This window comes from Emys orbicularis, chromosome 7 (genome assembly GCF_028017835.1).
Source record: "Emys orbicularis isolate rEmyOrb1 chromosome 7, rEmyOrb1.hap1, whole genome shotgun sequence".
In the NCBI taxonomy this organism is placed as follows: domain Eukaryota; kingdom Metazoa; phylum Chordata; order Testudines; family Emydidae; genus Emys; species Emys orbicularis.
The window spans coordinates 108911752-108936120 of NC_088689.1; the positions used below are offsets into that span (position 1 = coordinate 108911752).

At 44.2% G+C, this 24369-nt stretch overlaps 1 protein-coding gene across 2 annotated transcripts in view; it reads right to left on the reverse strand.

Moving 5' to 3' along the window:
- The window catches only part of ABTB1 (ankyrin repeat and BTB domain containing 1), a 43769-nt gene extending 21685 nt beyond the window's left edge, over positions 1-22084 (reverse strand). The window contains exons 1-7 of one of the 2 annotated variants that reach the window (XM_065407298.1): positions 21964-22084; positions 16364-16426; positions 14506-14561; positions 8898-9042; positions 6412-6571; positions 5222-5267; positions 3955-4071 (exon numbers count right to left, since the gene is read on the reverse strand). In XM_065407298.1, coding sequence (XP_065263370.1) covers positions 3955-4071; positions 5222-5267; positions 6412-6571; positions 8898-9042; positions 14506-14561; positions 16364-16426; positions 21964-22019 — 643 coding nt within the window. In that variant the 5' untranslated portion in view covers positions 22020-22084. Of the gene's footprint in view, positions 1-3954; positions 4072-5221; positions 5268-6411; positions 6572-8897; positions 9068-12316; positions 12438-14505; positions 14562-14684; positions 14796-16363; positions 16427-21963 lie in introns of those variants that run through there. The other variant, XM_065407297.1, reaches the window with a different exon arrangement.
- Positions 22085-24369: the final 2285 nt, after the last annotated feature.

Genomic DNA, 24369 nt, shown 5'->3' on the forward strand with positions numbered 1-24369 from the left:
CTTGTGAAATAAAATCATCATCCCCATTCTACAGAGGGGAACACAGAAGTTAAAGTGATTTGCCCAGTGCCATATAGGAAGCTTACACCAGGGTGGGATTAGAAACTATATCTGACTCCCACTCAAATTGCTGCTGCTATGAGGTAATGCTTCTCGTGTTCCTCTAATCCTGGGGCCCAATGCCTCAATGCTACTTGCAGTCTTTTTTTTTATTTCTGTCCTGACCCTCATGAGTAGAAGTTGCCAATCATGCCAAACTGCACAATGGTTTCAGAATATATACAAACCGTAACACTAATAGACCACCTTAACCTTATTTAATTTGCCGCCTAATAAGGGATTGTATTGTGGGCTTTTGGAGAAAATGGTCACCACACCAATCAACTGCAACACCATAAAGCTGCCATCTAGTGACCCATTGAAACATTTCGGTATTACAAGATCCTGTAAATTGTAACATCATTTTTGTTATCTGACGGTCTGACTTAGGGTGTTGACCACAGCCTTTTCTTTTCCAGCATACAGTTGATACGTCAAGTGAAATCTTCTACCACTCATTACAAGCAGCAGAACAATTCTTTCTTCATGTGTTTAAATATTTTTGTATACACACATACATATCACAACAAGAAAAAAAAATGCAATATCTGTGATGCAGCTATAAAGCTAACTTTGCACTATGGGAGGACTGTCACTCCAGGCTACATATGTAATCATACAAAACTGGAAAATATGAATCGACAATTAATATTTAAAGTAAAAACCTGAGCAGCTACAACAACCTTACCTCTTAGATCAGAGAAAGGACACGATCAGATTAAAAACAATGAGCCAGATTCTGCTTTCACATCAGAAGTAACTCGACTAAGTCAAAGGAATTATCTACACTCTAGGGGAGCCGCAGACCCTGTGTGATTTCAAACTACATGTTTCCTTACCAGTTAAACCAGTAAATTATTACATCTGAAAGCAGTTCATTTTCTAAATTTATCTTACTTCGCTATATTTACACAGTTAGAAGACTAGTATTCCACCTGCTGGTTCTCATTCAATGGCCCAATGCTGTTGTGTTTGGATCACGAACACTCCAGAAGAATATTCAAAACCCATACAACTGTTTGTATTTTTAAAAACACACATAAAGCATTTTTATATTAACTTTGTGTGTGTGTGTGTGTGTGTGTGTGTGTGTGTGTGTGTTCACACACAAAACACAGCAAGTCTAAATTATCTGACTGTTCCACTTTAAGTCAGGCATAAGAACATAAGAACGGCCGTACCGGGTCAGACCAAAGGTCCATCTAGCCCAGTATCCTGTCTACCGACAGTGGCCAACGCCAGGTGCCCCAGAGGGAGTGGACCAACAGGTAATGATCAAGTGATCTCTCTCCTGCCATCCATCTCCATCCTCTGACAAACAGAGGCTAGGGACACCATTCCTTACCCATCCTGGCTAATAGCCATTAATGGACTTAACCACCATGAATTTATCCAGTTCTCTTTTAAATGCTGTTATAGTCCTAGCCTTCACAACCTCCTCAGGTAAGGAATTCTACAAGTTGACACTGCGCTGCGTGAAGAAGAACTTCCTTGTATTTGTTTTAAACCTGCTGCCTATTAATTTCATTTGGTGACCCCTAGTTCTTGTATTATGGGAATAAGTAAATAACTTTTCCTTATCCACTTTCTCCACATCACTCATGATTTTATATACCTCTATCATATCCCCCCTTAGTCTCCTCTTTTCCAAGCTGAAGAGTCCTAGCCTCTTTAATCTCTCCTCATATGGGACCCGTTCCAAACCCCTAATCATTTTAGTTGCCCTTTTCTGAACCTTTTCTAGTGCCAGTATATCTTTTTTGAGATGAGGAGACCACATCTGTACGCAGTATTCGAGATGTGGGCGTACCATCGATTTATATAAGGGCAATAAGATATTCTCAGTCTTATTCTCTATCCCCTTTTTAATGATCCCTAACATCCTGTTTGCTTTTTTGACCGCCTCTGCACACTGCGCGGACATCTTCAGAGAACTATCCTCGATGACTCCAAGATCTTTTTCCTGACTTGTTGTAGCTAAATTAGCCCCCATCATAGTGTATGTATAGTTGGGGTTATTTTTTCCAATATGCATTACTTTACATTTATCCATATTAAATTTCATCTGCCATTTTGTTGCCCAATCACTTAGTTTTGTGAGATCTTTTTGAAGTTCATCACAGTCTGCTTTGGTCTTAACTATCTTGAGCAGTTTAGTATCATCTGCAAACTTTGCCACCTCACTGTTTACCCCTTTCTCCAGATCATTCATAAATAAGTTGAATAGGATTGGTCCGAGCACTGACTCTTGGGGAACACCACTAGTTACCCCTCTCCATTCTGAGAATTTACCATTAATTCCTACCCTTTGTTCCCGGTCTTTTAACCAGTTCTCAATCCATGAAAGGACCTTCCCTTTTATCCCATGACAACTTAATTTACATAAGAGCCTTTGGTGAGGGACCTTGTCAAAGGCTTTCTGGAAATCTAAGTACACTATGTCCACTGGATCCCCCTTGTCCACATGTTTGTTGACCCCTTCAAAAAACTCTAATAGATTAGTAAGACACGATTTCCCTTTACAGAAACCACGTTGACTATTGCTCAACAGTTTATGTTTTTCTATGTGTCTGACAATTTTATTCTTAACTATTGTTTCGACTAATTTGCCCGGTACCGACGTTAGACTTACCGGTCTGTAATTGCCGGGATCACCTCTAGAGCACTTTTTAAATATTGGCGTTACATTAGCTAACTTCCTGTCATTGGGTACAGAAGCCGATTTAAAGGACAGGTTACAAACCTTAGTTAATAGTTCCGCAACTTCACATTTGAGTTCTTTCAGAACTCTTGGGTGAATGCCATCTGGTCCCGGTGACTTGTTAATGTTAAGTTTATCAATTAATTCCAAAACCTCCTCTAGTGACACTTCAATCTGTGACAGTTCCTCAGATTTGTCACCTACAAAAGCCGGCTCAGGTTTGGGAATCTCCCTAACATCCTCAGCCGTGAAGACTGAAGCAAAGAATCCATTTAGTTTCTCCGCAATTACTTTATCGTCTTTAAGCGCTCCTTTTGTATCTCGATCATCAAGGGGCCCCACTGGTTGTTTAGCAGGCTTCCTGCTTCTGATATACTTAAAAAACCATTTTATTACCACCTTTGGAGTTTTTGGCTAGCCGTTCTTCAAACTCCTCTTTGGCTTTTCTTATTACATTCTTGCACTTAATTTGGCAGCGTTTATGCTCCTTTCTATTTGCCTCACTAGGATTTGACTTCCACTTTTTAAAGGAAGTCTTTTTATCTCTCACTGCTTCTTTTACATGGTTGTTAAGCCACGGTGGCTCTTTTTTAGTTCTTTTACTGTGTTTCTTAATTTGGGGTATACATTGAAGTTGGGCCTCTATTATGGTGTCTTTAAAAAGCACCCATGCAGCTTGCAGGGATTTCACTTTAGTCACTGTACTTTTTAACTTCTGTTTAACTAACCCCCTCATTTTTGCATAGTTCCCCCTTTTGAAATGATTCAGGCGTTTCTAACATGCAGAGAAAACATGAGCCACCACTGTAACCCACTAGCTCTCTGATTATAGGGACTTTGAAACATGCTCCTCAGTGCTCTGCTGTGGTTGCTGGACTACTCAATAAAGCCTTGCTGCCAGGGTCCCCACTACTATGATGTACACTTGTTCACTGTTCAGACACGGAGTACTACAGAAGTTGCCCCACAAGGAAGTGAAAGACCTATTCTGCTAACAGCTGTGCATAGAACTACTCAGGGTTTTTTCCCCCCCATTAGCTTATGAGTGCCGCAGGTGCCCCATTGGTGGAACGTCCATTGTCATGATCTCCCTTCCCACTCCAAAAGGAAAAACAAACATAATGAAGAGACGCAGACATTAAAGGGGAGCTCACCAAATTCATAGACCTTTTTACACTTGATCTCCAAATCCTCGATGAGATCCTGAAGCCGACACTGTTTGGCTAGTCTCTTGCAATCATTCACATATTCTACATCAATGTCTAGACGACCTGCCAAAGAGAAACACCAAGATTCTATCAGCCAGTTCCTTGACCTCGCACCAGTCACCATTTACTTACTTAGGCATAAAAATGGCTAATCTATAGACAAGGGACTGGATTGCCTGAAGGATTGCTAATGAGCTATGCAGTCTCACTTCTGGATCACTGGTATGAATCTAGCTCAAGTGTCATTACAGCAGTGCAAATTACTATCTGTTGACTGCTGAGTGGCTGAACCAAATTTGGTGAATATCAGCTCAATTCCTCAGTTGTCCACACTGCAGCTGGACCCACACTTGGCAGTCTCAGCAAAGAGGCCAAAGACTGAATGGATCTTGGAGACAAAATTTCATTTTCTCTGGAAGAACAGAGATGAGGGGCAGGGCGGTGGAAGCCTGCATTGCTGCTGCCATCATGTTTTGGCGTGAGAAAGGACTTTGGTCTCAATCTTTCAGAAGCACCAAATTTACTAAAAAGCATTTTAAAGTGCACACTGAGGAAAGCTAACCCTAAAGAGATAAGCAGTTATTGTTTTCTGGTGAAGAAACTCAGATGCCTTAGTAACATTTCCCTTACAGTACATATTGGAAGTTTAATTTAGGGCACCACCCTGTGGTCTGACGGAATATTGCACTTGCATTCCCTAGAATACAAAATACTTGGTTAATACTGGCTGAAGGTTTAAGAACAACAACTTCTGCTGGAACAACAGTAACAAGTTGTAATCAAACCATTCAGCAGTCAGGGCTGCCAGTTACAAAATGCTCACAAGCCAGTGTACAAAGGGAATATGGCCACTGCTCAGCTTAGGAGATCATCCGCTTAGATGGCACATGTATTTTTATTATCCTAGAGAAGGTACATTTCCCACATCTGTCCACTCAACCAAAGTTGATTTTTATTGACTCCCCAGTTACTGGCAGAACCACAACTGGCAGGAGGTACAAATATGCATTTACACCAGCTTTCCACAACAACATGGAATTGCTCATACTCCTTATATCTGCCAGATGACAGAGAGATTGTGTCTAAGCCATGATTACCCACCCACCCAAACAAGCTTGTCTAGAAGCCTTTGCCACCCAAACAGTGCCATGGCAAAGAGGTGCTGACTACTGCATTCCAACATGCATGCACATGTCAAGCAGCAGCAACATACCTGTGTAAAGATACTGCAGGAGGGAGCCAAAGGCCGCTGGGTTGATCTAAAATAAGACATGAAAAGGTCACCTATATAAAGCACACACATTTATCCAAGGAGCTTGAAACGTCAATACAGACAGACAGACAGACAGACAGATGATAGTCTATAACTAAAGTGATAGTACATTACACACTAAGGTAAAGGTCAGGGGGTTATGTTCAAGAAAAGGACTCTAGAATGCAAGGGAGGTAAGTGAGGATGCCTCCTTTGTGGAAACTCCAACTAGTGCAATAATAGCATTTTGATTACACACACCATTCCCCTGCTCCCTCACATAACTAGTATTCCCACTCTATCCAGCTTACATAGATCTGTAAATATATTAACTTTTTGCTTTACCCACCCCCACCTCATGTTACACATCAGAGAATGAGGTTTCTTGCAGGGAAAGGCAGAGAATCTGTGCCTGCAGAGTTGGCAGGTAACAGAGACATTGCGGCTCACATCTAAGAAGGCAACTACAGTAGAAGCACTATCACAACAAGTCATCCATTAGTCCCCACCACTTCCAACCTCCCCAGTTAAAGAGGAACTCAAGTTACAGTCTAAAGGGAATACGGCTGGAAGGTGATGAAAACTAAGGTTGTCCTGAGAAACAGGAAGGATGTTTGCAACAGGAGAGAATCTGAGGTTTCCGACAGACAGCCAAACCACAAAAACATATGCTGGAGAGCTTTGGTAATGGACAAGCAAAATCCACTTATGGCCTATTTAATCCTTAGCTTTTCTGCTGAGGCAACAAGTGGGAGCCAATTAGTGCCAATTACAGTGGTGATTTCTGTGGTGTGGACCACCTGTCTACTGGGAATTAGACAAAGGCTCAACTCATTTCACAAAAGGGTCACCAAACAGCAGGCAGACAGTAACAGCTCTTTTATTACTGACCTGAGCTGAATTTGAACCAATGCCAGAGGTGAAATGAGAGGAATCTGACAGCATACAGCCTACAGCTTTCAGTGTATCGGAGTAAGAAGCCATTTTAGTGCACAAAGTGTTCCATCTCCCTCGGAGTTCTGGAACTGTTCTGTGTTATGGAAGGAGTCAACTATGGAAATTACCCCTGAAACTTCCTTTTCAACCTCACTTTCCTCAGAGAGAAAATATCTAAGGTGGGGGGAAAAAACCTGAAGCGTGGTTCTCCTCACCAGTGGGTGCTTTAATGCTATCATGTTCTTCCCTTTCCACTTGGTCTCAAACATTTCTGCAAAGTACACGCTGCGGGCACTAAGGATGCAGCGGTGGGCACAGAAGGATTTCCCATGGACGATGAAGACAATGTCGCTTTGGTAACCCTGTTCCAGAAGCCTGGAAGGGAAAAAGAAAGAGGGGGAAAATAAAATCAGCTGCACCGAATGAGGAAGGAGAAAAGTGAAGGAGGCGAGGGAAGCTTTCACACACTGGGGAAACAGGCAATCTGTGAACATCTTGCTCCTTAAGGAGACACTGTTAAGATTAAGAGAGTTGCAGTTTTTCTTCCGTACTTATATAGCCCTCATTATCATAAAATCTGAGTGCCTCACAATCTGTAATGCATTATCCATACAACATCCCCACAAGGAAGGCATTATCCCCATTACAGATGGGGAACTGAGACACAGAGAGGCAAAGAGGCTTGCCAAGTCCACACAGGACACCAACCATTGTACTGTCCTTCCTACTGATATCTCACCTAAGTACAAATGAAAGATGAATGAATTTACTTTTCAGCATTATTGCCATTTGTTACAATTTTAACTTTAGCTCCATTTGAAAAATGAACGTGGAACGTAGCCAGTTTCACCCTGGTTCTGGTGAATTAGCTCAACAATGCAACATCTGAGATATTTAAATCAACTTTTCAAAATTGTACTTACCTGGGGAGAGTAATTTTTTGCAAAAACAATCAAGCTATTTTTTCTGGTTTCCCTGCAGGGTTAAAAATGGAAACTAAGGGGGAAATTCCCAGCTCCCAATGGGACTCATTTGCTTCCAGTATTTGAAGGTACCGACTTTAAAATCATGATTTTTTTAAAAGTCTATTCAAATCTATTTTAGATCAGTTTTAGACATACTTATGGCTCCGTTGAGCCCCTTGTAATTGGATTCATTGTAACTAAAGTAACATAATATATAGAGACTATTAAAAGATTTTAAGATTATTGTACATTCTTTTTATGTTCTGTAAAGTAAATGGCATACAGTGAACACATAACAGTGCAGTATGAAGGTCTTATCATCTGGTTGGGGATGCGTGGCTCACTTGTGGATTGCCCATTTCCCCACTAATGTGAGCATCCCAAATTCATGCTGACAAAGCCCGTATGCCACACCTCATTATAATGCATTCCCTACATTTTTAGAGAAATGGGAGTACAAGGTGCACTTGGGAACTTTTAGTGTGTAGCAGCAGGGTCCACACAGACACTTAGGTTACATCTACACTATGAGCTGGGGGGGTGAGTGCCGGTGTGCATAGACATACTTGTGCTAGCTCTCATGTGAGCTAGCACACTAAATATAGACGTATAGCTGCAGTAGCATAGACAGTGGTGAGCAGTGGTACTCTGAGTACTCACCCTTCTGAACCCCAGGGGTACGTACTCAGCACAGCTAGCCTGTGAAACTGCTCCCCATGCTACTCCAGCTATGCTATTATTTTTAGCACACTAGAGCTTGATGAGCGCTAGCATGGGTATGTCTATAGGAGCTGGGAACCCCAACCCTAGCTCCACCACGGATACAGCCTTAGCGCACAGCATGCTACAGTGGGGAAAATTTACACCCCAGCTTGTCATGAACTAAGTGTTTGTACAGACAAGCCTTAAGCATTTCCATTCTAATGGGCCTTTTTCAGGTGCTTAGAACCTTCATTTATCTTTGAAGCTGAAGTTTTCCCCATGTTTCTTCTCAGCCCAAGAGCTATATTTTTTGGAAGACTGAGCAAAGACAATTCTATCATTTTTGAATACAAAAGAGAGTGGGGAAAATCCCACACATTTGCCATTCTAAAACAAGCTAAAATTTTTTGTTTGTTTGTTTGAAAATTTAGGTCAAGATTTTCAAAAATGACTCCTGATTTTGGCAGCCCAACTGGAGACATCTTAAAGGAGCCAGATTTTCAGGAAGTGCTTAGCACCTTCTTTCTGAAAATCAGGCTTCTTTAAGAGGCCACAAGTTGGGCACCCCCAAAATAAGGCACTTATAATCACTGCTCACTAGTGAAAATATTGGCCTTATTGCCGCAGCAGGTTAGGGGCGAAACTTAAATTTGTCTGACACGTCGTTCCAATTCACATGTGTGTTTCTTGGCAACCTGATGAAAACGCGTTTTGATTTGGCAGTCAAGGGTTCAAAAATGTACGTTGCATACGTCATGCTTTTACTATGCTCTCTCAACATTCCACTGGCCCTGCCTCTGTGTGTGTAAGCTGATGGAGGTTCCTTTCAACACCCAGATGTATGTGGTAAATGATCCGTAGGGTATGTTTTAAGCTTTGCCTAATTTGACAAGATATGTAAAAGTGTGTATAGAATGAGGCAGGGCTCTGATCAACCTGCAAATGGTTTAAGCCAGAATAGCAGATTCAAGTGGCCTAGCTGACATACAGGCTGGGATTCTGAAACGTGCTGAATAGCTGTCCCATCACCTTACCGCTGCAAGAAGACATCGTAATAATCTCTCTTCATGCACTTCGCTGTGATCTGCTTGTATTCCTTCAACACACGTCGGATGGCATCACTCAAAGCCCCATACAAACAACGCTCCCCATCAAAAGTGTTTGCTTCACATTTTGCACCTGCAAAATGGCAACAGGTGTAACACTGCAAGACAGACACAGCACATACACCTCTAAAAGATGGCTCCCTCGCTAAATAGAGGGAATTGTCCTATGGCTGACTATATGATTTACGAGAATCATCATCCCATACAGAACTGGAATTCAATTGCCAAAATTAGGCTCCCCACCCATCCACACTCCAAGTTTGACCTCCCACCACTACCGCGCCTTCATGAATAAGCCAGGAGATGTTTCATGTATCTTCTGTGACAGAAGGATCTGGGCCTCAGCCCTGGCATAACTCCGTCATTCCAGGAGGAAGAAACTCACTGTGTGAATGGTGCTATTAGCCACAGGATACTTAAAGACCAATTTTCTGTTTTACACAGAAAGCACGGGACCCTTTTTAAAGGTGAACCGCAAAAGTTTTACTAAAAAAGAGAATTAGAAGGAAATTTATTAGATTTCAAGAGAAATTAATAAGCTGTTTAAGTGCGTTAAATACAGCATTAATGACAAATCATCTCCCTGAGATCTTGAACTGCAAGTGCCCTGGTTTGTCTGCTAGAATGAGGGATGTGACAGGTGCCTTAGTACTGAATGGACAGTCACTCATTTTGGCACAGAAAGCAGGAAGTTTGAAGGGTGTTTTGGTTTGTTTTTAAGAAAAGCTTTTGCATTTAGACTTTGGGCTTGTCTATGCTGCCCGCTGATCCGCCGGGCAGCGATTGATCCAGCGGAGGTCGATTTATCGCGTCTAGTATAGACGCGATAAATCGACTGCTGAGTGCTCTCCCGTCGACTCCGGTACTCCACCAGAACAAGGAGCGCAAGCGGAGTCGATGGGAGAGTGTCAGCTGTCGACTTACCACAGTGAAGACACCACAGTAAGTAGATCTAAGTATGTCGACTTCCGCTATGTTATTCACGTAGCTGAAGTTGAGTATCTTAGATTGACCCCGCGTGGTAGTGTAGACAAGCCCTCAGACTTGCAGACTTTAAGGTCAGAAGGGACCATCGTGATCATTTATTCTGACTTCCTGCACATTGTAGGCCACAGAACTTCACCCATTCCTGAAATAGACCCCTAACCTCTGGCTGAAATCCTCAAATCATGGCTTAAAGACTTCAAGTTACAGAGAATTCACCATTTACACTAGTTTAAACCTGCAAGTGACCCGTGCCCCATGATGCAGAGGAAGGCAAAAAAAAACAAACCCAGGGTCTCTGCCAATCTGACCCAGGGGGAAATTCCTTCCCAAACCCAAATATGGCAATCAGTTAGACTCTGAGCATATGGGCAAGACCCACCAGGCAGATACCTGGGAAAGTATTCTCTGTAGTAACTCAGAGCCTTTCCCATCTAGTGCTCCATCTCCAGCAGTTGGGGACTTTTGCTACTGGCAGTCGCCGATGGGCCACATGCCATCATAGGCAGTCCCATCATACCACCCCCTCCATAAACTTATCAAGCTCAGTCTTAAAGCCAGTTAGGTTTTTTGCCCTCACTGCTCCCCTTGGCAGGCTGTTCCAGAACTTCACTCCTCTGATGGTTAGAAACCTTCATTTAATTTCGAGCCTAAACTTGTTGATGGTCAGTTTACAGCCATTTGTTCTTGTGTCCAGATTGGTGCTTAACTTAAATAACTCCTCTCCCTCCCTGGCATTTATCCCTCTGATGTGTTTATAAAGAGCAATCATATCTCCCCTCAGCCTTCTCTTCATTAGGTGAAACAAGCCAAGCTCTCTGAGTCTCCTCTCATAAAGTAGGTTTTCCATTCCTCTGATCGTCCTTCTCTGCACCAGTTCCAGTTTAAATTCATCTTTCTTAAATAGGGGAGACGAGGATTGCACACAGTATTCCAGATGAGGTCTCACCAGTGCCTTGTATAATGGTACTAACACTTCCCTGTCTCTACTGGAAATACCTCGCCTGACGAATCCTAGGACTGCATTAGCCTTTTTCATGGCTACATCAGATTGATGGCTCATAGTCATCCTCTGATCAACCAATACACCCAGGTCTTTCTCCTCCTCTGACATTTCCAACTGATCAGTCCACAGTTTATAGCAAAAATTCTTGTTGTTAATCCCTAAATGCATGACCTTGCACTTTGCACTATTAAATTTCACCCCATTTCTATCACTCCAGTTTACATGGTCATCCAGATCTTCTTGTATGATATCCTAGTCCTCCTCCGTATTGACAATACATCCCAACTTTGTATCATCCGCAAATTGTATTAGCACATGCTCACTTTTTGTGCCAACATCATTAATAAAAATGTTAAATAAGATTGGTCCCAAGACGAATCCCTGAGGAACTCCACTAGTAACCTCCCTCCAGCCTGACAGTTCACCTTTCAGTATGACCCGTTGTAGTCTCCCCTTTAACCAGTTCCTTATCCACCTTTTAATTCTCATATTAATCTCCACCTTCTCCAATTTAAATAATAATTTCCCACGTGGAACTGCATCATATGTCTTGCTGAAATCCACATAGATTAAATCTACTGCATTTCCTTTGTCTAAAAAAATCAGTTATCTTCTCAAAGAAGGAGATCAGGTGGGTCTGGCACAACCTTTTGTAAAACCACGTTGTATTTTATCCCAGTTACCATTCACCTCTATGTCCTTAACTACTTTCTCTTTCAAAATTGGTTCTAAGATCTTGCATACAACTGAGGTCAAACTAACAGGCCTGTGGTTTCCTGGATCACTTTTTTTCCCCCCTTCTTAAAAATAGGGAATATATTAGTAATTCTCCAGTTATAGGGTACAACCCCCGAGTTTACAGATTCATTAAAAATCCTTGCTATTGGGCTTGTAACTTGATGTGCCAGTTCCTTTAATATCCTTGGATGGAGATTATCTGGGCCCCCTGATTTAGTCCCATTAAGTTGTTTGAGTTTGACTTCCACCTCGGATGTGGTAATTTCTACCTCCATATCCTTTTTGCCATTAGCCACCCTGCCACTACCCTTAAGCTCTTCATTAGTCTAATTAAAAACTGAAGCAAACTATTTGTTTAGGTGTTGGGCCATACGTAGATAATCTTTAATCTCCACCCCATACTCAATACATAGTGGTCCCACTTCTTCTTTCCTTGTTTTCTTCTTATTTATAGAACTTTTTACTATTGGTTTTAATTCCCTTTGCAAGGTCAAACTCTGCTTGGCTTTTGGCAGGTCTTGTTTTATCCCTACACTTTCTGACCTCTAAGAGGAAGCTTTCCTTGCTGATCCCTCCCATCTTCCATTCCTTGTAGGCATTCTGCTTTCTCTTAAGTCACCTGTTCAAGATGCTTGCTCATCCAGCTTGGTCTGCAACCCTTCCCTATGAACTTTTTCCCCCTTGCTTGGGATGCAGGCTTCAGATAGCTTCTGCCTTTACATACCGTGTCTGGAGCAAAACTTCAAAAAAAAAAAAAAGAGAGTAGAAAGCCACAAAGGAAGAGAAGGAAAAAGCTCACCCAGGTGATTCATTGACTAAGGTGCAGTTCTGACATGATAACAGCATTACACTCCTGCAAAAGTCTGCTGTAACTGTAGGCAGCCCTCACCAGAGCCTCTAACTCACCAGCTTCATGTGGTGAACTTACTGCCACCAGGAAACCACCCCGCCCCCCCCCCCACACACACACACACAAAAACCTTCCCTGTAGGAAGCCCAAGAGGTAAGTGGTCTGTAAAGGGGACATTAGTAAGTTCAGCCTGACTGTGGAGTCCCACAACAGTCAAGGTTTTTTAATCAGAGGTTTGATTATATTATGATGTGGCTCTGCAGGCAACAGTTAAAGTGATACAGGCTTCTACACACATCAGCAGCAAATGATAAATGGAAAGCTAGCAATGGGACAGATACTCAAAGAGAACAAGTTAAAAATCACTTAGAAAAGTTAGATGCCTGCAAGTCACCAGGGCCTGATGAAATGCATCCTAGAATACTCAAGGAGCTAATAGAGGAGGTATCTGAGCCTCTAGCTATTATCTTTGGAAAATCATGGGAGACGGGAGAGATTCCAGAAGACTGGAAAAGGGCAAATATAGTGCCCATCTATAAAAAGGGAAATAAAAACAACCCAGGAAACTACAGACCAGTTAGTTTAACTTCTGTGCCAGGGAAGATAATGGAGCAAGTAATTAAGGAAATCATCTGCAAACACTTGGAAGGTGGTAAGGTGGTAGGGAACAGCCAGCATGGATTTGTAAAGAACAAATCGTGTCAAACCAATCTGATAGCTTTCTTTGATAGGATAACGAGTCTTGTGGATAAGGGAGAAGCTGTGGATGTGGTATACCTAGACTTTAGTAAGGCATTTGATACGGTCTCGCATGATATTCTTATCGATAAACTAGGCAAATACAATTTAGATGGGGCTACTATAAGGTGGGTGCATAACTGGCTGGATAACCGTACTCAGAGAGTTGTTATTAATGGTTCCCAATCCTGCTGGAAAGGCATAACGAGTGGGGTTCCGCAGGGGTCTGTTTTGGGACCGGCTCTGTTCAATATCTTCATTAACGACTTAGATATTGGCATAGAAAGTACTCTTATTAAGTTTGCGGATGATACCAAACTGGGAGGGATTGCAACTGCTTTGGAGGACAGGGTCATAATTCAAAATGATCTGGACAAATTGGAGAAATGGTCTGAGTTAAACAGGATGAAGTTTAACAAAGACAAATGCAAAGTGCTCCACTTAGGAAGAAAAAATCAGTTTCACACATACAGAATGGGAAGAGACTGTCTAGGAAGGAGTACGGCAGAAAGGGATCTAGGGGTTATAGTGGACCACAAGCTAAATATGAGTCAACAGTGTGATGCTGTTGCAAAAAAAGCAAACATGATTCTGGGATGTATTAACAGGTGTGTTGTGAGCAAGACACGAGAAGTCATTCTTCCGCTCTAATCTGCTCTGGTTAGGCCTCAGCTGGATTATTGTGTCCAGTTCTGGGCACCGCATTTCAAGAAAGATGTGGAGAAATTGGAAAGGGTCCAGAGAAGAGCAACAAGAATGATTAAAGGTCTTGAGAACATGACCTATGAAGGAAGGCTGAAAGAATTGGGTTTGTTTAGTTTGGAAAAGAGAAGACTGAGAGGGGACATGATAGTAGTTTTCAGATATCTAAAAGGGTGTCATAAGGAGGAGGGAGAAAACTTGTTCACCTTAGCCTCTAAGGATAGAACAAGAAGCAATGCGCTTAAACTGCAGCAAGGGAGGTCTAGGTTGGACATTAGGAAAAAGTTCCTAACTGTCAGGGTGGTTAAACACTGGAATAAATTGCCTAGGGAGGTTGTGGAATCTCCATCTCTGGAGATATTTAAGAGTAGGTTAGATAAATGTCTATCAGGGATGGTCTAGACAGTATTTGGTCCTGCCATGCGGGCAGGGGACTGGACTCGATGACCTCTCGAGGTCCCTTCCAGTCCTAGAATCTATGAATCTATGAATCTATGAATCTCAACACCCTCTCTTACCACTGGCTAGAAGATAGGATACAAGCTCCTCGTGTCCACAGAGACAAGCGTAGTATCTGTTAATTAACAAGAGAAAGAAAGTCAGAATTACAACAAGTGAAACCTTTGTTGCTTTGAGAGTGTATCACAATGCCTCAAGAGGCCCCTATTTTCCCCAACAGGCCCCACACTGCACTAACCTGTCCTTCCATCAATGGTGGGGTGCTTATGGCTCCTTCTGGGGCTAAACATTGGTCCTCTCTTGGAGAGAAAGGAGATTGCTCAGGAATGACCCCAGGTGCCCCCTCCATACAAAAGGCTGGACAGGTTCTGTTCTCAGCACACTCAGGTCCTCTTGGACTGCCAGGAGACCTCAGGGTCCAAACCCTGACTCAGCCCCTCGTAATGCCTCTAGGCTGCCAAACTTGATTCATTTGTTTATTTCACGTGCACCCAGCAATTCCATGCCCCACTGCCCCAAACACACTCCTGCTTCTTCAGCAGGCACATTCATTATTGCATACTTAGAATGCTGTAGGCTCAACCCCATATGTCAGATGTACAGTAAACCAATGTCCCCAATTCCCTTTTAGGATGGATTTATTTTCCTTTTGGCATCTTTTCACAACCCAAGTATTTTATGCTTCTCTTGCACCTTTCAGTTGAAGATCTCAAATTGCACTATAAATATCAATTAAGACTATAACCCCTCAATGTAGTAGGTATTATCCCTGTTTTACAGACAGATAAAACTGGCCCTTATAGAAAAGTCCTATAGACTGAAATACATGAGAAGCTTTATATAGGTGTTTTGAACTATCCAAAAAGCTACTGAAGAGATCTCAGTCTCTATTCAGTTCTACAGATCTTACAGTCATTTTAGAATCCTATAGGTGGTTTGGTCCCTATTGAATTCTAGAGGACTTTTCCATCAGGAAAGCAGGGAGACAGGAAATGACTTATCCAAGGTCACACAGCAAGTCAGTAACAGAGCTGGAAATTAAACTCATAAGTATTGACTCCTAATTCCCAATAATCATTAGACTATGCACTCCCACTATTTCACCCACGCTGGTCTCCACATCATCTTCCATGTCCTGTCTACCATGCCTCTGCTCTTTTCCCTGGAGTCCCTCTGCAACCACACTTCTGCCAGGAGGCCTGTAAACCTTCATCCTGCCTTCACAAAAACATCCAAAAATAGTTCTAAACTGTCATGGAACAAGACACATGCTTAGCCTCAACTTGCCTTCATTCTTATTGCATCCCATCTCCCTTCCTTTGTCTATAAGTTGCCTATTTGGATTGTAAACTTTCAGGGACTCATGTTTATTACGAGAGTGCCTGGGGACCAACTGAGATCATGTGTCTCACACACTTTTGGCACTCAAACACCACCACCTCCTTCATCTTTACTGCTTAACTTTTGTACAAGCTTTCTGGAAGATATTTAGTCTTCAGAATACACTGCAGATGTCTCAAGGCACTTTGGAATCAGCATATTATGTGCACAGAGCTCCCACCAGACTTCAATAGTGAACATGGTATTCTTCACTCCCTGTCCCACACTGTTGTGCAGAGTTCCTGTACACCTCTAAATCAGTCACTACGCCCCACTCCAGAGGCGGAGGCAGTGATCCATTGTCTGCCTTGGGATTCTTCTGGCACTTCCATAGCATGTCCCATTCAGATTATTATATCCACTACCTCAGTGGCTAGACAAGGGAGCACCTGGCTGCACAAAATGCACAAAGGGGAGAATAAAATATTCAGCAGAGCATCCAACCAGGCAGGATTCCTAGAGATTTCATATATGTAATCTCCCACCTTCCCCCCCACCCAAATACCTCACACTGGAGCTCTAGGCTGTAACACTCACAAAGGGGTACTGTCCCATTTATCCCGAACATTTATTTCCACATCTCTCTGTTCAAGAAGATATCTGAAAGAGAAGAAAGAAAAAGCTCGTAAGTTATAACTTCTTCTAGACACTTGTTATGTCACATTTTCCCCTCTAGAAGATGTAGTTTTGGGTTTGTACAGTAATAACTATCAAAAGGTTCCCTGGATTCTTTAACTTCCAACTGGGCAACCACCAGAGATGGTTAGAAAGGATCTCAGTTTAACAACCCACTTGAGGGACAGCAGCTGTACCCAGGCAGTCTGTCTCAATGATACTGCATTGTGGTGTCAGTGCTGGCTCTGACTTGAAGTTCTGATGGTGGACTCAAATCCACAACCTTCTGAGCCTAAGGTGACAAATCACTGACCAAGCCAGATGATTTAAAAAACCACCTCCAAGTTCTTCTGCAACAGTTGTTGCTGAGCAATTACTTATAGCTGACCACACACACACAAAAATCTTAAAACATAACATAGCCAAAACAGAATTTATTTTCTTCCTGCCCACTTCCAGAATTCTCTACTACAGTTGACAACAATAACATCCTCCCTGTCACTAGGGGTTATAATGGACTCCTCTCTCCCTTGCCCCACACATCCAGGCCATAGCCAAATCCCGCCACTTCTTGCTCCGTGACATCTCCAAGAGCGGTCCTTTTCTTTCCATTCCCACAGACACATCTCCTATTCAGTGTCCCATTATAGCCTGCCCCAACTACTGCAACATCCTCCTCTCTGGCCTTCTGAGCACACATCGGCCCCCTTCAGTACATACAAAACATTCAAGTCATTTTCCTTGCCCATCACTTAGATCACATCACTCCTCTCTTTGATTCCTTCCATCTGCTACTGCACCAAAAAGTTGATTCCTCTAACCACCTTCAAAGCTCTACATAACTCTGCCCTTCCTTACTTAGCCATTACTGTAAAGCTTCACATTACCTCCTCATCTGCTCCACTCTGCCAGCATTCCCAGCCTGGTCTACTTCTCCCACAACTGCCTCCAGGCCTTCCTTCATGCAGTCCCTGAACCTGGTACAATTTCCAAGAGCTCATCTGGAAGGCCCCACCACTGTCCACAATTAAGTCTCTCAAAGATCCACTTCTGCTGCGCTGCTCACAGTAAGGTGTGCTAACTTGTATACGAACGGTCTATTCTTGTTTCCCTAACCTCTGTCTATTTGCCTGTTTGTCCTCAGATTGTGTGCTCCTCAGAGCAGAGGTCACCCTTCTGGAGCATTTGGAAAGGACCTACGACATCCTGGGTACTCTCATAGATAAACATTAAAGTAGAACTGAAAGACATGAAACAAAATTATGGACTCAACTCATAATCAGTGCTGTTACAATCCATAACAAAATGTGGACCTATGGATTTATCATTATTTATCATTACAGTGAGCAAGGAAGGCAAAGCGTCACAAGAGCTGGTAACAGTACAGAATGCTTCCTTTGCTCTCCAGCTGAGCCTGGCTCTTAAATTAACGTATCCTCTTCTAGTTTTCTCTAAGGCTGAACAGTAGGGTGAACTGATTCACAGGGTACTGTGCTATGTGACCGTTTCATGTACAAGGGAGCAGATTTACTTTCAGAACTAAAGTAACTGACTTTAATACTGCTTGCTATAGAAACCACAGACTCTTCTCCATCCCAAATGTTTCTGTTGGGGATTAAAAGGCCTGTTCTTTCTTTTACAAGCATAACACCTGATTTAACAAGAACGTTGTTTCTGCTCACGAGATTAATAAATTATCCATTATTTATATTACAGCAGCACCTAGAGGCCCCAACTGAGACCAGCACTCCATTGTGTTAAGCACTATATATATATACAAAGTGGGAGACAATTCCTGCCCCAAAGAGCTTACAATCAAAATACACAAGACTAGGGGAAACTGGAGGGGAAACTGAGGCACAGAGTAATATAGCGCCTGGCCCAAGGTCTCCCAGCTGGTCAGCGGCAGAGCCAGGAAAAGAATGTTGGTCTGCTAACTAGTTCTGGGTCCCCTGCCTAGACCACGCTGCCTCACTACAGGAGAACAGACTTGAGCAATCTTCCCCCAGGTCAGATTGGCAGAGACTCTGGAGGGGGGACTGCCTTCCTCTGAAGCATAGGGATGGGTCACTTGCAGATTTGAACTAGAGTAAATGGTGGATTCTCTGTAACTTGAAATCTTTAAATCATGATTTGAGGATTTCAGTAACTCAGCCAGAGATTCAGTGGGTGGGTGAGGGTCTGTGGCCTGCAATGTGCAGGAGGTCAGACTAGATCATCACAATGTTCCCTTCTGACCTGAAAGTCTATAATTTTGAATTTAACATTCCAATGCTTCACAGAGTTACTCATACCATCAGCAAAGCAAATATTCAGCCTTTTCTTTAGATAATGGGACTGTGTTATTGATCATCATGCAAATATCCTAATAATCATTTTCCAATTTTGCAGTAAAAAGTAAATTATAATTGCACTGGTATGAAATCATTCTAGAAAAAGACCAGCTGGAGAGAAAAAGAGGACTACTAGAAACGGTTGCCATAGATTGGTTGCTTGTGAATGATGCACACTAGGACCAGTTGATGTGATCAGATGCTTGATCTTTAAAGAAATATATCAAACTAAAGCAAAGCCAAATACATTAGAATAGAAAAAACACAGTACACCCAACAACTTGGGAAAAACATGTTTATAATTTTAAAAAGTGACTTTCCCCTTTGCATCCATCTCTCTCTTGGTGTTTTGACTGCTATCTAAAGTCATCAGCTGTTTCAGGCTATGAGGTCTAGCTGATATCCAGGGCTAGATAAATTAAGAATTCTCATAAATGCTAGCTCCCATACTCTCCTGACCACAGACCCAGTCAGGAAGCAACATGGTAATGGTATATTACAGGGGTCGGCAACCTTTCAGAAGTGGTGTGCCAAGTCTTCGTTTATTCACTCTAATTTAAGGTTTTGCGTGCCAGTAATACATTTTAACATTTTTAGAAGGTCTCTTTCTGTAAGTCTGTAATATATAACTAAACTATTGTTGTATGTAAAGTAAGTAAGGTTTTTAAAATGTTTAAGAAGCTTCATTTAAAATTAAATTAAAATGCAAAGCCCCCCCGGACTGGTGGCCAGGACCCGGGCAGCGTGAGTGCCACTGAAAATCAGCTCGCGTGCCACCTTTGGCACGCGTGCCATAGGTTGCCTACCCCTGGTATATTACAAAGTCAGATTGTTAAATTTAGGCAGCCCAATTAAATGAGCATTCAGTAATAAAGGAAAAATGGCATGCTGTATAATAGGAGAAAGAACACATTTCTTAGTATCCTCTTACAAAATTCCTGGTCCATTTTAGAGTTATTTAATTAAAGCAAAACTAATAAAATAGAGAGGTGTAGAGAGAAATTCAAACATGCTCATGGTAACAAACTTTACTGTTACATGGAAACTATCCCAGAGCACTTTTTGTAGAGGAAGCACAACTCTGGTTCTAGCTAGCAGGGATAACACTGTTACAGATGCAAGGAACTCCTTAGAAAAGAGAACACAATCACAAGAAGTTGTTCTCTTTACACATCCATTCTTCTTTGTTGTGCATGTGAATATTTCTATATTAATATTTTGTGACATATCTATTTAATTAGAATCTTCTTTAGCGTCTCTCATAAGATATCAAACAGTTCATTCCTCAAAACCAGTGGAAACTAAGCAAGTATTAGCCCATACAGATGGGTAAGACAGACACAGAGTGTACGTCTATACTGAGATAAAAAAAATCTGCAGCATGGAGTCTCAGGTCTATATTGCAATTAAAAAACACATGGCTGGCCCATGCCAGCTGACTCGCCGGCTCACAGGGCTCTGGCTGTGGGACTGTTTAATTGTGATGCAGATGTTCAGGCTCAGGCTGCAGCCCAGGTGCTAGGACTCTGCAAGGTGGGAGGGTCCCGTAGCAGGGGCTGCAGCCCAGCCTGAGCCCGAACATCTACACTACAATTAAATAGCCCCACAGCCCAAGCCAGCCGCAGGGTTTTTAATTGCAGTGCAGACATACCCTGAGAGCCTGGTTCAGCTGACTCAGGTTCAGGGGGCTCAGGCTGTGGGGCTAAAAATAGCAGTGTACACATTCAGGCTCGGGCTGGAGCCCAGGCTGTGAGACCCACTCCCTCATGGGGTCTCAGAGCCTGGGCTCCAGCCTGACCCCAAACATCTACATTGCAATTTTATAGCCCCACAGCCCAAGCCCTGAGAGCCTGAGTCAGCTGACCCGGGCCAGCTGCGACCCTGCTGCTGGTCTTTTATTGCAGTGGAGACATACCCAAAGGGATTAGGTGTCTTCTCCAAGGTCACACAGTGAGTCAGTGTCAGAACTGGGGTAAGTACTCCGAAGTCCCTCTGCCTACCCATCGTACCTCAGAGACAGCATGGGACTAGGAGCCAGGATTCTTGGGTACTAACCACAGCTGTACAACTGAATCACTGGGGGTGACCCTGGGCAAGGTATTCAACTTTTCTGCGCCTCAGTTCCTGGGCTGTAACAGGAAAGTGTTGATGCTGACTCCCTCACAGGATGTGTTGAAGTTAGTGCACATAAAGCATTTTGAAGGGATGAAGCATTATAGAAATGCCTAGTAATATCATACCACTGCTTCAGCTCAGCCACCTCCTATTCCCTGTGCAATGCTCCCACCTCGCTGATCCCCAGCCTATTCCCAGAGGCACAAGGAGTTGATACTGGTTTTACGGAATGGTGAAAAGTCACATAACAAGAGTGTGCCACACACCTACCCCCTCTCGACTCTATATGTGGGGGAGGTGCCCACAGGTATCCCACAGACCAGCAGAACTTACTGGGAACAGCAAGCGGGACTGCTCTCTCCTGGCCCCTTTCCAGCTGTCTTTGCCACCAATGATCCCAGCTCCCTATTGCTCTTTGCAACCCCTACCTTCCATTTTCTGCTGCCCCTCCCCGCTTCTTTCTCTAGGACGCCCCCGGCCCTGGCCACCCCATGTCCTCTCCCACTATTCCCCTTCAGCTCCAACTTCTGCCCCTCTCCCTGTGCCCCCAAGGCCTTGCCTGTATCCCCGTGCCCTGGCCCATACCTCTCTCCCTGTGTCCCCACACCCTGGCCTTTATCCCATGGGCCCCTCTCCCTGTGCCCCCACGCTTTGGTCTGTATCCCCTGTGCCCCTCTCTGGGGGCCCCCACAACCTGGCCTATGTGCCCCGCTCCCCGGGGCCCCACAACCTGGCCCATATGCCCCGTGACCCTCTCCCCAGGGCCCCACAACCTGGCCTGTATGCCCCATGCCCCTCTCCCCGGGGCCCCACAACCTGGCCCGTATGCCCCGTGCCCCTCTCCCCGGGGCCCCACAACCTGGCCCATATGCCCCAGGCCCCTATCCCTGGACCCCCCACGGCCTGGCCCATATGCCCCAAGCCCCTATCCCTGGACCCCCCACGGCCTGGCTGGCCTGTATCCAAGTCCCAGCCCCGCGCTTCCTGCACCCCCTTTTCCCAGCCTCCCCATAAGGCCCGGCCCCCCGTGCCCTTCCCCCGACCGCTCCGGCCCCGGGCCCTGCCCAGCCTCACCGCACTCGGCTCACGTCCCCCTTCTTGCAGCTGGTGAACAGGTCGCTGGTGTCCATGGCCGGGGCGAGGGGCGGCGGCGCCGCATTGGCTCTGCCTGGGGGACCGGGCCGGGGACGGGACTGACCAGGCCAGGGCAGGCGAGCGGCGGCGGATGTAAACACTGCGGCGGGCGGAGGGGCGCTGACACCGCGAAGCCCGGCCCCGCTCCCCGCCCCGTCCCGCCCCGGCGCTCGGGCGGAGCGAGGAGTCCGAGAACCAACCCCTCGTCCCGGGGCGGGCGGTTCTAGAACGGCGCCGCTCTAGAACATGGCCGCGGGGGCCCTCCCCGTTTGTTCTAAACCGTGCGGGGCTGCAGCGAGCTCTAGAATGGGCTGGGAGCGTTCTGCTCAATATCGTGCCCCGTGGGAGGGGGCATTGCTCTGGCGTGCTTTATGTTGTACTGGATCTAAAACAACATACCCTGCGTGCCTTCAGCCAGCTGTAAAGAACCACAGATGTTCTCGAAAATGGGGGAATGGATGGGTCTGCTCTAGTCCATGATGTGGTGTCTAGAACATGCTCTAGATTAGAACACTGAGCATTTGGGCTCTACTCGACCTCCACACAGTTGTCTGCTCATTGGGTTAGAATATGCCACACAGGCTCTCCAGGCAACATTCTAGATAGGGGTTCTGTGTAAATGCTCAGGAACATGATGTTCCCCAAAGGCTCTATACAGTTTTCTCATGCGCTGTGCTCCTACAAGGCATATAGCTGCAGTCTATATAAACCACAGCTATCCTGCTTCACTCGAAGTTGATCTTTCAATACCCAAGATCTGACTTTGCTTTGATACACAAAACTTGTACTCTCTTTAACTGTACCAGTATAGTTAAAGCCATACAACTCCCCCTAGTGTGGACACAGTTATGTCAGTGTAAAAGTGCTTATGTGGGTTTAACTTATTCCAGTATGGGAAGGGGACTAAATTAACCCAGGAGTATGTCTACACTACAGAGACTACACTGGCATAGCTAGGTTCCCAGAGCTATGCCAGAATAATCCTGTAGTGCAAACGCAGCCTACAAAGACAGAAGAGGTGGGTTTTTCCTTCAGTGTAGGAAGACTACCTCCCCGAGCTACTATAACTACATCAACAGAAGCATTCTTCCATCAACATAGCTGCATATACACTGGGGGTTAGGTCAACATAGCTTCAGCACTAGGGGTGTGTGTATTTTTCACACCCCTGACTGGTGTCGCTATGTCAGCATAATTTGTAAGTGTAGACTAGGCCCTAGTGCAGTGGTTCCCAAACTGGGGTTCGTGAACCCCTGGGGGTTCGCGAAATGTTACAGGGGGTTCTCGGGGAAAAAATCCGTAATGGTGGACAGAGCTGTCCCTAGGGACCCCGGGCAGCACGGGGCCAGCAGCCTATAAGACTCCTTATAAGAAATGGAAAGGGAGGTGAATATTTTTTGCTGTTTTTAAAATGAAATAGGCAGCTAGTGTTGTTTTTAAAATTATTATGAAGAACAAGTTTAAGCTTTGTTGTACCGTGCATTGTTTGCCTGGACTGCTCAAGACCTGAATGCTTGTGTAGGAGGAACTCTTTGAGTTGACTTCTTAAATACCTTCCTGCTGTTTCACATCTCATACTCCTTGATGAAACATAGGAGCCTTGTCTTATAACAGGCTTATTCAAAGTGATACAAGCTACGAAAGTGAGATCTTGGAAGAGTGTTGCCGTTTTCATAATGTAATAAAAATACTGTAATTATAATAATTAATAATAAATAGTGTGTAATAATCATGTCATAAAAACAAATTGTGTATTTCCAAGATCACTGCTTTTATAATTTATACTCGGGTAAAGGAGAAAATCCCTGGAAATATTCATTTTTAGGAGGGGGTTCGCGAGACTTGACATTTTAGTGAAAGGGGTTCACAGGTGGTTAAAGTTTGGGAACCACTGCCCTAGTATGAGTACAGTAACTGTGTCCATGCTAGAGGTTTTACCAGTGCAACTATTACTCCTGTGGGAATTCTGTGCCACTGCGCATGCACGTAATTAATGAGCCGCACATATTTTTAATTTTTTGCACAGATAAAAGTTTCTGCTGGAAAGTTGCCCACCAGAGGGAGCTGTGGTGCTAGAACAGAGCAGCCTCCCCCTCCAGACCCAGGAGAAAAAACTTCGGCTGGAAAGTTGCAGCAATTCTGCCTTTTGCCCAACAGAGGGCGCTGTGGCAATAGAACAGAGCAGCAGCTACCTGCCAGCTAGGGAAGAGAAAGAGCCTGTAGTGCAATGGTTCCCAAACTGGGGTTCGTGAATCCCTGGGGGTTCGCGAAATGTTACAGGGTGTTCTTGGGGAAAAATTCCCTAATGGCAGACAGAGCTGTCTCTAGAGACCCAGGCACAGGGCC